Source organism: Odocoileus virginianus, chromosome 25, assembly GCF_023699985.2.
Source record: "Odocoileus virginianus isolate 20LAN1187 ecotype Illinois chromosome 25, Ovbor_1.2, whole genome shotgun sequence".
Lineage (NCBI taxonomy): Eukaryota > Metazoa > Chordata > Mammalia > Artiodactyla > Cervidae > Odocoileus > Odocoileus virginianus.
The window spans coordinates 25,376,541-25,390,127 of NC_069698.1; the positions used below are offsets into that span (position 1 = coordinate 25,376,541).

The 13,587-nt window shown below is 35.8% G+C and overlaps 1 protein-coding gene across 1 annotated transcript in view; it reads left to right on the plus strand.

The window, feature by feature from the left end:
• The window catches only part of GBE1 (1,4-alpha-glucan branching enzyme 1), a 284,621-nt gene extending 271,034 nt beyond the window's left edge, over positions 1 to 13,587 (plus strand). The window contains exons 15-16 of the mRNA XM_020916466.2: positions 4,571 to 4,688; positions 12,825 to 13,587. Of these exons, the coding sequence (XP_020772125.1) occupies positions 4,571 to 4,688; positions 12,825 to 12,881 (175 nt within the window). The 3' untranslated portion in view covers positions 12,882 to 13,587. The remainder of the gene's footprint in view (positions 1 to 4,570; positions 4,689 to 12,824) is intronic.

Consider the following 13,587-nt stretch of genomic DNA (forward strand, 5'->3'; position numbering starts at 1 on the left):
GCACATAAACTAAAACTACATCTTAGTCATTTTTTTTAATATCTTGCACAGAGCATCCTACATTGTGTGTATTTATTAAGTGAATGGGAAAAATAATTTCTTCTGCATTCCTCTAATATAAAATATAAAACATGTAATTTGGCCTTTCTTCATGAATCAGAATTGTCATCCTGAATATCAGTTTCAGAGATGTACTGAAAAGCTATAATGAGAAGGCACTCTGCTAGATGTAGGGAGGCAGCTATGAATAAAAGAGACGTGGAGGTGCTGAGATGTCCTGCTAAATTTATCTACTGTGGAATTGGAAATCCTATGAAGAAGACAGTTTAAGGGTAAACTAGCTCTGAGTTATATTTTCAGAGGGATATTCTTCACTGGCAGACGGCGCAAGGCTCTCTAGGGGTGTTGGTGCTGAGTGGGGCCCACGCCACGTGTGTAATCTGTGTGTGTCCGCACGCACATGAGAAAGAGGGAGTGAGGGAATGCCAAGATGAGAGAAGAGAGAAGCAAAAATCCAGTTGCCCAGATAACCCTTTTAAATGTCTATTCTGAGCAGTATTCCTAAAAGATGGGGTTTCCTGGTTCTTTTTTTTTTTTTTCCATTTATTTTTATTAGTTGGAGGCTAATTACTTTACAATTTTGTAGTGGTTTTTGCCATACATTGACATGAATCAGCCATGAATTTACATGTGTTCCCCATCCTGAGCCCCCCTCCCACTTCCCTCCCCGTCCCATCCCTCTGGATCATCCCAGTGCACCAGCCCTGAACACTTGTCTCATGCATCCAACCTGGACTGGCGATCTGCTTCACACTTGATAATATACATGTTTCGATGCTGTTCTCTCAGATCATCCCACCCTCGCCTTCTCCCATAGAGTCCAAAAGTCTGTTCTATACATCTGTGTCTCTTTTTCTGTCTTGCATATAGGGTTATTGTTACCATCTTTCTAAATTCCATATATATGCATTAGTATACTGTAATGGTCTTTATCTTTCTGGCTTAGTTCACTCTGTATAATGGGCTCCAGTTTCATCCATCTCATTAGAACTGATTCAAATGAATTCTTTTTAATGGCTGAGTAATATTCCATGGTGTATATGTACCACAGCTTCCTCATCCATTCGTCTGCTGATGGGCATCTAGGTTGCTTCCATGTCCTGGCTATTATAAACAGTGCTGCGATGAACATTGGGGTGCATGTGTCTCTTTCAGATCTGGTTTCCTCAGTGTGTATGCCCAGGAGTGGGATTGGTGGGTCATATGGCAGTTCTATTTCCAGTTTTTTAAGAAATCTCCACACTGTTCTCCATAGTGGCTGTACTAGTTTGCATTCCCACCAACAGTGTAAGAGGGTTCCCTTTTCTCCACACCCTCTCCAGCATTTATTGCTTGTAGACTTTTGGATAGCAGCCATTCTGACTGGCGTGTAATGGTACCTCATTGAGGTTTTGATTTGCATTTCTCTGGTTTCCTGGTTCTTAAGTAATATAGTAATTTATAATTATAAAGCTCTGTCACAATCATTACTTTTTAATCTAGTGTTTTAAATTGTTGGAATTTCTGGAATTAAGAGTCGTGTTTTCTAAAGGAAGTTATTGTAGTTGCTGGGTAATATAGATACAGGGCTGGGTAATTCCAAAAGTAGCCATGGCAGAATTTTTTTCTTTAAATTATAGATCAGAAAAATAGGTCTAAACTGGTGTTTTGAAACTTTATGGCTTTTCCTTTATAGCTATAAATTATATCCATTAAGTGAGTAGATTCTTACCATTTTCAGTGTGATGATCCCTTTCAATGTCAAAAATATATTGATCCTTATATAACAATTGCTCTTTCAGTATCCTTCATTGAGAAAATATATAGGCAAAAAACTTACTATAAATTCTGTGACTTTTGAAAACCTCTATGTCATATTAATCAAAAAAGTGCACATTCTTTGAAAAAAAGTACCAAATGGGTATAAGACCACATAATTTAGTCTTCACACAGGTATATATAGAATCCCAGTCCCTTATAATAAGGTAATTACTCATTCTGTGAGACTCTTATGATAACACAATGGCCAGTGATCATCTACCCACAGGTTGGGAATCAGTGCTTTTCACGATATACTTCCTTCCTTCAGTCACTAGTACCAATAATCTATGTTGTTAACCAATAACTTAATAATTGATAAAGTATTTCTGAATGGATGTATTTCTGAAGGTGTTGCAGAATGGATTCTAGGTCTTTATTCTTTAAACTGTATTGGACTCTTTTTGTTTTTGTTTAATGCTTTTTGAAGATTCGTGCAAGTAATTAATGAACTAGGATGAAGAACAAAAGCTAAGCTTCCTTTTAGGAGTTCCTTTCATACCAAAGGGCTTCATTTATTTACCATGTCTCTAGTGATTTGTTCTCACTATCCTGTCCATATTTCTCCAGTAAATAAATCACATGCTCAAATCACGTGAGTATGGATAGAATGTGCTTGTGGCCTGTAGTCAGCTTTTGAACTCAGTATTTGTCCCTCTCCCTCTGCTTTAAGCTCATTAGCATGCTGATTGTTAGCCTAGATTTGCATTAGAGTACATTGACTTGGATTGACTGAAATGGAGTCACCACTCCCAGCAAAATTCCTATGGTGCAGCCATCTGCATCTCTTAAACAAAGGTCTAGGAATGAAAATGATAGTCATAACTTCTTAACCCCCCTGTACTTTTAATGTGATAGCTTTTGCTGTAATAAAAATATACAAACATTTCTGAGATTAAATACCAGGAAAATGCAAAACACCTAGGCACCCGTCTGTCTCCCTCCTTAAACTAGAAGAAACTTAAATTTCTAAGTATCCATGTGTATTTACTTGTAGATTTTTTAACCACGTATCACTTCTAGACTTTCTGATTATAAATTTGAACATAGGAACCTTAGCTGTTGTTTTGTTATAAATACAATACTCAGTTCAGTTCAGTTCAATCACTCAGTCGTGTCCGACTCTGTGACCCCATGGACTGCAGCACGCCAGGCCTTCCTGTCCATCACCAACTCCAGGAGTTTACTCAAACATGTCCATTGAGTTGGTGATGCCATCCAACCATCTAATCTTCTGTCATCCCCTTCTCCTCCTGCCTTCAATATTTCCCAGCATCATGGTCTTTTCCAATGAGTCAGCTCTTGGCATCAGGTAGCCAAAGTATTGGCATTTCAGCTTTAGCATCAGTCCTTCCAATGAACGTTCAGGACTGATTTCCTTTAGGATGACTGATTGGATCTCCTTGCAGTCCAAAGGACTCTCAAGAGTCTTCTCCAACACCACAGTTCAAAAGCATCAATCCTTCTGCGCTCAGCTTTCTTTATAGTCCAGCACATCCATACATGACCACTGGAAAAACCACAGCCTTGACTAGATGGACCTTTGTTGGCAAAGTAATGTCTCTTCTTTTTAATATGCTGTCTAGGTTAGTCATAACTTTCCTTCCAAGGAGCAAGCATCTTTTAATTTCATGGCTGCAGTCACCACCTGCAGTGCTTTTAGAGCCCAAAAAAATGAAGTCTGCCACTGTTTCCAACTGTTTCTCCATCTATTTGCCATGAAGTGATGGGACTGGACACTATGATCTTTGTTTTCTGAATGTTGAGGTTTAAACCTACTTTTTCACTCTCCTCTTTCACTTTCATCAAGAGGCTCTTTAGTTTTTCACTTTCTGCCGTAAGTGTGGTGTCATCTGCATATCTGAGGTTATTCATGTTTCTCCCAGCAATATTGATTCCAGCTTGTGCTTCATCCAGCCCAGCGTTTCTTATGATGTACTCTGCATATAAGTTAAATAATCACATGTAAGTTAAATAAATGCATTACTACTACCATACAAATAGTTCACTGTATCAGATCACATGATTACAACATGAATTCTGTAGCATAATGGCTAGTATGTTTACATGAACTTGTGCATTAATAGAAGCATGTGTCTGTAACCAAGTGTGCTCAATCTTCAGAACATATGTGGACCCTTAGTTCACTTCTGTATTCCTCACTTTGTCAACCAGGATCTAGCAAACTAGAATGAATTCAGGGATGGGAAAAGAGAAACAGCCATATCAAATGAGAAATCATTGAAGGTTCTCAGATTCTATTTAATAAGTATTTAGTAATATATGTAGAGGACCAATGGAGATAGCATAGCTATTATTAAATATTTGAAAGCCACTGTATTTTGAACTTATTCTTTATGGCTTTTCTGGGTGGAAAAAGTTTTCAGAAAATCAAAATTCTGCTCAACATGGAGAAGAATTTCTAAAAAATGGAACTGGTTGCACGAAGAAGAAAGTAGACTCTTCACTAATAGGTATAGATGATCTTGTGCCAAGCTGTGATAAAAGGATAACAAAGGTCCCGTGGGTGTGTGGACTAGATAGCCTACAAAGCCCTTTCAAACATGAGAAACTGAAATAGTAAAGAAAAGAGAACATAGCACAAATCATCATTTAACAATGTTCCGAATACTCGGTACTAAATCCTGTCTCAGACGTATTATATAATGTCTCATTCAACTCCCAAACTGTTGTAATTCCTTAAGAGCTATACGTACAAAATTGTGCTCGATTCAGATGCAGCAGAATACGGAGGACACAAGAGACTGGACCACAATACCGAATTCTTCTCTGAACCTTTTGAACATAATAACTGTCCCTGTTCTCTTTTGGTAAGTAAGATTTTAAGGTATTTTCATTTCACTTAAATTTATTCTGTATTTTCAGAGTGATGCCTTTTTGTCCAAGGAGACAACTCTTCAGCAAGTCAGCAACATGGAAACAAGGCAGGGAGTAGGGAAGAGGTATTGATCGCATGAAGAAAATAGATGCAATGTGTGGTGCTGGACTCACTGGGTTTTAGAAAAACAAATAATAAAGAATATTTAGCAGACAATTGGGGAAATTTGAATATTAATAGGATTAAAAATTATTTCTCAAGACATAAGAGGAAGACAGGTTTTAGCTTTCTTTCTATTATATTTCTAATTTTCCTACAACAATTTACTTTCTTCTTGCAGCTTTCTATATTATGGACTATCAAAGTTTCATTTTAAACACCTTAAAAGAATCTATATATACATTTTTTTTTCTTTCATGTAGTCATTAAAGACTGTGAATTCATTCTAGTTATAAAATTCTCTGGTTTCTTTGTATTACTGAGGAGAGTGTTGTTTTATATTAACAAAATTTTACTTTATGAGGTTGACACAATGACAGGATACTGCTTTAAACTACTAAATTCAATTTCTTTTTAAATACAATTTTGCCATTTACAGCAATATGGATGGATCTGGAGGGTATTATGCTTAATGAAAGAAGTCAGAGAAAGACAGATACTATTTGTTATCACTTACATGTGGAGTCTAAAAAGTAAACAAGTGAATATAACAAAACAGAAATAGAGTCACAGATATAAAGAACAAGCTAGTGGTTACCAGTGGGCATAAGGTAAGGGTAGCAACAGGACAGAGTTAGGGATTAAGAAGCACAAAATACTATTTATGAAGTAAATAAGCTGCACAGATATATTGTACAGCATAGAAAATATAGCCAATATTTTATAATAACTATGAATGGGGTATAATATATAAAAAATTTGAATCATGTCATACACCTGAAACTATATTTCAGTAAAAAAATTGTAATGTAGAATTTAGAAATTCTGCATAGGTGGAGAAATTCTTCGTTTATGGCCAAGTCCACATCTGCATTATACATGTTTCGCTTTTCATGACTAGTCACGTATCTCTTTCTTTCTCATCCCTCTTCTTCTACCTGTCTGTCTCAGCACTGCAGTTTTTTTTGTTTGCTTGTTTCACAAGGAGAGGACTTGGATTTGTTTCACTTATGTAAGGCCAAGATGTATCCCATAATGTATAGTTTTATCATTGCTGTTTAATTCTCTCATTAAAAAAAAAAGTTTAGATAAATATCAAACATGAGAATCTGTATGGTACCCCTTGCTCCCTCCTTTTCTACTATATTCCCTCCTCCCAGGATGGTAGCAGCACCTTACTTTGTAAGCTGCTATTATATATGTCAAAGACAGCAGCATAAAATAAAAGAGCAGAGATGAATAAGACTAAGTTGTTGATTATCAGCTCTGAGCAAAGCCAATAGCCCTCGGAGACCTGGGTGTTGCCCTCAGTGTGTGTGTAGGGTGCTGCTATTGATGATGAGGTTGATTTGGCTTTAGCTGGAAATACAAATTCATATGTATTTTCAAGAGGGAGGGCTCACAGGTGCTAGCAGATTATTTCTTCCAAGAATGCTTGCTGTGGTTGTCAGAACATTCAGTTTTGACATGTAAAATAAGACTGATAAAAATAGTTTCTGAAATTGAATGAGAAAATGATCTTCAAGCTCTGAAATAACCGAAGACTTAGAGAACCCTGAGGGGTTAGGGAAGGTGACCGAGCTCATAAGGAGGCGTCAGGGAGAAGCAGCACCCGTTGTGATAAAGCCAGACTTGAACCAGTTGATATAGACGGAAAGAAATTTGAAATTCCAGCCAGCAAACATGTTACATAGCTAACTTTCCTAAAGGTTCGTGTAGCCAAAGAGGGTTATGTTGGTGAGGGAAGCCTGGTAATACAGGGAAAAGATCACAAAATGTCATGGCAGGGGATTTGGGGTTAAGTCGCCAGTCTGCCATTTAGGGATGCCAGCTATGAGAACTTGAGTAATTTGACCTTTTTGTGCCTGCGTTTGCCTGTCTGTATAGTGAGGATTAATAATAGTGTCCTGCCTATAGCAAGAGATTCTTAGATATAAATTCAATAACACAGCCAAACACTGAGGAAACTGCAAAATGCTGCTGAACATATATTTAAAAATTATTATTGTCAAGGCTGTTCAATATTTATTTAGGTATTCTAAGTGTGCCAAGACACTAGATGCTTTGAGGACATTCTCCCAACTTTGGAGAAATTATCATCTTAGGTGAGAGCTTGCAATCTTTGAGGCTGGGCAGAAAACATCTTGACATCCTTTTGATTTTTTAAGGGCAAAGATATTCTGTCATAATTAAAACAAGCCAAGTAACCAGTGGCAGCCACAGACAGGAGATTACTTTTCAAGCACTAATTAAATTGATCTTGCAAATATGGACTTCGCAGTTCTAAATGAGCTGATGGAACGGAGAATGTCACATAAGTCTCCATAACAGGTAGAGAGATACAGCCGTGCAAGCATATGAGAAACAGAGCAGAGCTTAACCACTACCTGTAATAGAATTCTGATCCCACTGGGTCAGGAGGTAAATATTGGTTCTGTCTTCCCAGCAGCAGCATCTTGTTTTTGATGACTACAGGTGCTTTAGGAATAACTCATTTTAAATAAGCCTTTAGATTCCAAATGAAATGATCATGGGTTTTAATATAAAAAATAAGGCACCCAGTAAATTAACTACACTACAATTTAAAAAAAAAAAAAGGTTGGTGGTTAGGGATGATTTCTTAAGCAAGGTGTGGGTACATAAAATAGTCATAGTATTCATTATGGTATTGTGATTTTTTGAATAATTTATATTAATGCAATATAATAATTTTTTATACAATAAGGGAGCCCCAGTAGACCAGAATATCCAATAAAACAAATTCCTTCTTACCTGAGTTATCTTTTGAAGATTCAAATATACATCCAGTATAAGAATGCCTCATTATAACAGAACTCTTTATTAAACTGATCAATAATGTGCTGGGATCAAGTCAGGTTTTAGGTCTCATTTGACCTGACTTCTGCCTCCCACATGTCTAGAATAAAGAGGGAAGGGGAGACAAAAATGTAACTTTTCCAGGAAATTTCTGTCCATCACAACTAGCACACTGTATTTGCCAAAGCTTAATTTGCAAGCTCAGTAATCCAAAGGATCTGCTGAATAAGTGTCAAATCTGTTTTCAAAGATAGCAACAAACAGAACTCAAAGGAATTTTAAAATAGCTACACACGCTGCAGCTTCAGCAGGTACCACCCCGGCATCTTCTTTATGTGCTCCATCAGTTAAAACTGTGAAACCAGAGGAGAACTGAACGTGTACTGCTGCTGAAATGTATATGCTAAGGTTGGAGTATCTCACAAAGGCCAAGAAGCTATAAGGCAGAACTTTTCCATTCTGCTTTACTGGCAGTTTTTGGAAACTCCATTTTAGCATAATGATTTCTCTGCATTTTAGCTTCTGATATAGGAACTTACATTTAACCTGTAACTTCATCAGTAAACCAGAAGGGGCAAGGGCGCTTCCTTTTTCTTTTCTGATTCATAAATTCAAACTCCATGGCACAAATCAAAGAACAGAGATGATTGACCCTGAAATAAATTAGATTGCTTTACAATAACTTAAGTAGTCTTAATGGTGAAATGTGAATAAAGCAATAGTTTTAGCATCTATTATTTTGCCAGTAAATCTCCTTAATCTTAAGAAATAGATCTGTTTACTTCCAGTCTAAATTTGGTGATTCCAAGGTAGACTTTTAGTTTAAATAGGGTGTTTGACATAGATGTATCTTTATTATTGCCCCTCAGTTGTAGGTATTGAAAATATAAATTAAGTTGGGAAATTTTTTTTGCTCTACCAAGAATTATGAAAATGTTTAGTTTTTTTTAAACAAATCAATTTTAATTCATAAAGTTTTCTCTTTTTCATATTTCTAAATATATATTTCTACATAGAAATATTTACTAGATCACTTTTCTCTTAAGCCTAATGCAAAATAATGAATTATAATGTTTTTCCCTTAGAAAATATTTTATAAATTAAAAGATATATGTGAAAATTAAAATTATTTATGTCATCCTTATTTTTCAAAATAATTTGTGATAGACATATATGTAGATTGTTAAGATCTAATGCCCTTTTCAACAAATGCTGTTTTCACTATGATTTATACAGTTGCTAAATTTTACAATTTGTAAGAACATTTTAAAATTTGCCTTTTAAGTATTTTTATTGAAAATTATTTTTAAGTTTGCTGTTTCCAAATTCTTGATAACCCCTTTTCAAAAAGTGTGCAATTAATAAAAAACAAAACTGCAATTAATATTTATAAATCAATTTTGACCCAAGAAGAGAATAATACTTTGCTTGGATGGCATAATATACTAGATCATTGTATGATCAGAGTTATTGTTGTTGTTGTTGTTTTTTAATGCATAGTAATAGTTTGTGTAGTGATTAAGTCCTTATGTAGTCAAAATAACTGAGTAAATGGCATGCATTTTGACTCTCTTAATAAATGAACCAGATTATGCTGTGGCATTCTGATTCCTTGTGAAGAACAGATTACAAAGACAGCTAGAAAAAAATAAAATTCATGACATTACATTGCACTGTCTCATATGTTCTTAATGTGATCCTAGCTACAAAATGTTCATGGCTTAGTGACTAGTAAATGGGCATGGTGAATATGTTTATCAGCATATACTATCTGTGATGGGTATACTAAATGGTTTCTGTATACATAAGCTTAAATACAAGATATTCATATTTAAATATAAGCAGTTCTATTTAAATCTACTTAAAATATGTTCATGTTTCTTTTGCCATAGGAATCAAAACTATTTATAGAATTAAAATTGTAAATTGAGATTTACAGAAGCCAATACTTAGCAATAAATTATAGAGCCCCAAATTGTTTATGTCTGTAATTGTCGCATCATAAGAATTAGCTCTAATTATCTTAAGTCTTTTAGTATAATTGGTAGTCATTTCCTAACTACTAAGAACATTGATTTATATATGCAGAACCCTAATAAAGAAGAAAATTTCAAAATCCATAAATAGCCGTAGTTAAGAAAAAAAATCTGTTGCTTGGGGAAATTTTTTCATGTTGCCTATACTGCAAGGGCTCTGAAGCAACATGAACACATTCTGGTAATTAACACTGCAGTGAAAAAGTATAATTACACAATTTTCCTGTTAATGATATTGTACAATTATCAACCAATGGTTTTTGAGCAGATAGTATTAAGCGGCCTCGAAGTGTGACTGGAATTGGCATCATAAAAGTCCTTACATAAAATGGCCAGCATCATTTAGAGAGAATTCTTAGAGCAGTTTTTTAACAATTAAATGCCAAAAGAGGAAATTCAGTGCATTTATTGCAAACCTTGAAGTTCTTACATCACCCTCTTTGTTTTACTCTTAAATTTGGGCTAGCTAAAATACCAGAGATCACAGAGAGTAAGATTGCTTCTAAATTATCAGCTTATAGTTGTTCATATTTTGTTAATTAAATCAGTATGAGGTAATAAAATCAGGGTGGATCCTGAAACAGTGTAAGATCCGGTAAGAGACTGAGGCAACATCCTGGTTCGCACTGCGACACTGGGGGCCTGGCGCTCTCTGTCCTGGGCCTTACATGTCTTTACAGCTGCCTTCTCAGGAGCCGAGCCAAGCGGAATCTCTTTATCTGCATATAGGGTCAAAGATACCAGAGAGGTGTTTTTAAGGTAAACGGACCTGAAATCCTTTTCTTCAGTTTCCCATGCTACTGAAAAATTTAGATCAGTCTTCAGTGTTAGAATGCTCTCAATAGAACAATTCAGAACCATTCTGATTATAACCTGCTGTCCCACTGATTACTTACACCTGGTTACTATGATTCGCTGAACTAAATAGATAGAATAAGGCAGAACAGGTAGCTCTCTTTTTTTTTTTTTTTAATTTTTTGACTATGACACGTGGCATGTTAGTTACACGACCAGAGATCAAACCCACATCCCATGCTTTAGGAGTACAGAGTCTTAACCACTGAAATGCCAGGGAAGTCCCAGAACTGCTCTTTCTCGATTCATGCCTGTTTTGAGAAGACTTGGAGAGGGAATTGACTGAATCTGACTATTGATTTCTTTGATTTCTCCTCTCTGGCTTTGGTCTGTGTTGCTTTAGTCTGTAGCATCATTGTGGAAATAGGCCATAGTTTGCACTAGAGACCCCTGGGTATAGTCCTGTCTTTGTTCATGGGTAGCTCCGGCTTTATTTTGTTGAGCCCATCTTATAACAGCTTATCTATAACTGTCAAAGAGAAAATATTGAATGGAAGAGATATTAGCCACTAAATCACGATGTGGTTTAAAAGCTATATGACATTAAAAACACTGTGCAAATTGTAGGGAAACTGATTATGGCATTGAAATACACAATTCCCCACACTTAATGAACACAAGGATGTAATATGTATCTTTTGGAGGTTAAGTACTGGATTGCATATCAGTCTGAGACAGTGAGTAACCCAGTAAACTGTGAGCTTGTGTGACATTTTTCTCAGATGACAGTGCTAAGTCACTTACTTTTAATTCAAGATTAGAAAAACTGTTCTCTAGTTATTGCATTCCTAATATAAATTTTTCAAAATTCCATCATTTAAAAACTGCTTTAATCATTAATATTCAAAACTAACTCTATTGGTGTATCTGATTTTTTAAAAACAGTTGTAAGATGTCTTTATCACAGCAACCTTGTGGGAAAATGTTGTGTTCATTTGCTGACTTGAGATACACTAAACATACAGTGGTCTGTTAGTGAAAATCAGCTGTTCTGTTCTTTAATTTTTTTCCCTAAAGCTCTATTTTGTTTTTCTTTTTTTTCATCTTTCATTCGATTCTAAACTATAAAAGCCTTTCTCTTTTTTTTTTAAATCATTGGTCAAGTTTTCAGTTAAAGTAACTGAAAATTGTACATTACTCACAAATTCAGAAATGGAGAGATAATCTCACAATGATGACAGCAATATGTAATATTATTTTTACTGTCTGCCTTGTTAATAGTAATTAATCCCTTATGTGTAAAATAGCACACAGCTAAGCATCAAGCAGTTCAAATCACTTCTCAGTTTTATAAAAATTATTTTAGATGCAAGTATATTAATATCTTGTGAAATATACACATATTGATCCCACAGTTACTTATTCCTTCATTCATTCTTTTATTTAGTCATCCCTGGCACCTGCTTTGTCCACTGGCACCTACTAAAAGTTAGAAATATGAAGACATATGGCCTCTGCCCTGGTAAACCTAATAATCTAGTGGGAAGGGTTGATCATAAACTTGAAAAAAAAATTACAAATTGTGTTAAATGTTCAGATAGAAAGAAAAATGGTGCTGTGATAGAAAATGGAGACACTATCAGATCTAGAGTTGTCAAAGAACACCTCTCCATGGAGTTGGGATTTTTCAAGATCTACGAGAAGTATAGGGTAAAGGGATAAGTGAAGAGCATATCTGAGACGGGAGTTGCACATATTCAAGAAGGAGTGAGTCAGGACTCTGCAGGGCATGCAAAGAAGTGGATTGTACCTTCAATCGGTGGCAAGCCTCTTGACGGATTTAAATTGGGGCAGGGACTAAAATCCACTTAAGATAACCTTATACTATGACCGTTAAGGTTTTGTTCCTAAAATGACAGGAGAGGATACTAACCAGAACAATAATAAGTGTCCTGACTTGACCAGTCTTTTGTATGTTACTTTTATTTACGTGCCTAGACTAACGTTGTGAACTGGAGGGCAGCCTGCCTTCAGCACCTGCCCGTTCGGAACCGGAGCCGCCAAGGCTTTCTGTCCTTTTTTGTCTGGGGAGCATCGGGTTTTGTAAAGCGTATGGAGCCCTCTAGCGGTGATCGTTTTAAAGGAGTCATGCCAGAACTGTCGAACAGAGCCTCCTCAGAGCCAGTAGAATTGAAAAGAAAAAAAATTGTAATTTACGCAAATGCGGACTGCATCGTCTTTGATACGATATCAAGTCGCTTTGATACGATATCAAGCCCAGTGTTTCTTTTAAATGCACTGACAAGACTGTGTTGATTTAGGTGTACATTCCAAACCGAGTGGCCCTCATCCTTCGCAATGTGGACCTGCCCAACTGAGGAGATCTGATTTCAGCTCCCGCAGCGGAAGACCTGTGCTTTGCTTGCCCACGCTCCCTGTCCCAGAACTTGTAATGTGTAAGCTTTTCAAAATATATTTGTCTAGCCGGAATGTCCGATGTCTGAAATTCTGTATTGGTTTATGAAAATGAATGTCAAACTTTAAAGAGTGGAAGGGGACATATTTTTGAAATTTTAGAGATCCTAGACTACATTGTCCAGCCATCTGAACAGCTAGAATCCTTGAAGTGTTGTATATTACGTCTTTAAAGGATTTTGCCTTACAGGCCAATTATTTAATCCTTTTAAGTTCAAATTTGAATCATGTGTCCATGTTTGATTATTTCTGTTGAATGTATACAGTATTTTTTTTAAGGCAAATATTTGGTGACTTTATTTGTTCTGGTATCTCTTGGTCTAAATTACAAGACACTAGAGATTGTTACTTCCCTTTTTCAATGTGTGTTTAGAAATACTGTAATAAATATATAGTAATAATATAAAACCAAGTATTGTGTCAAATATAAAAGTTGTTGCCTATGAACCCATCCATGCCTTATTTTGCATAAGTTTTATCTTGTGGTCTCTATTTCATTTAGTATCTTGGTAGATGCTAGTATCTTCATTTCTGAAGGCTTGACCTGGTAATTGTAACATTTCAGAAAATATCTTTTGCTTTCATCCAATAAAAAAATATTGCACAGTT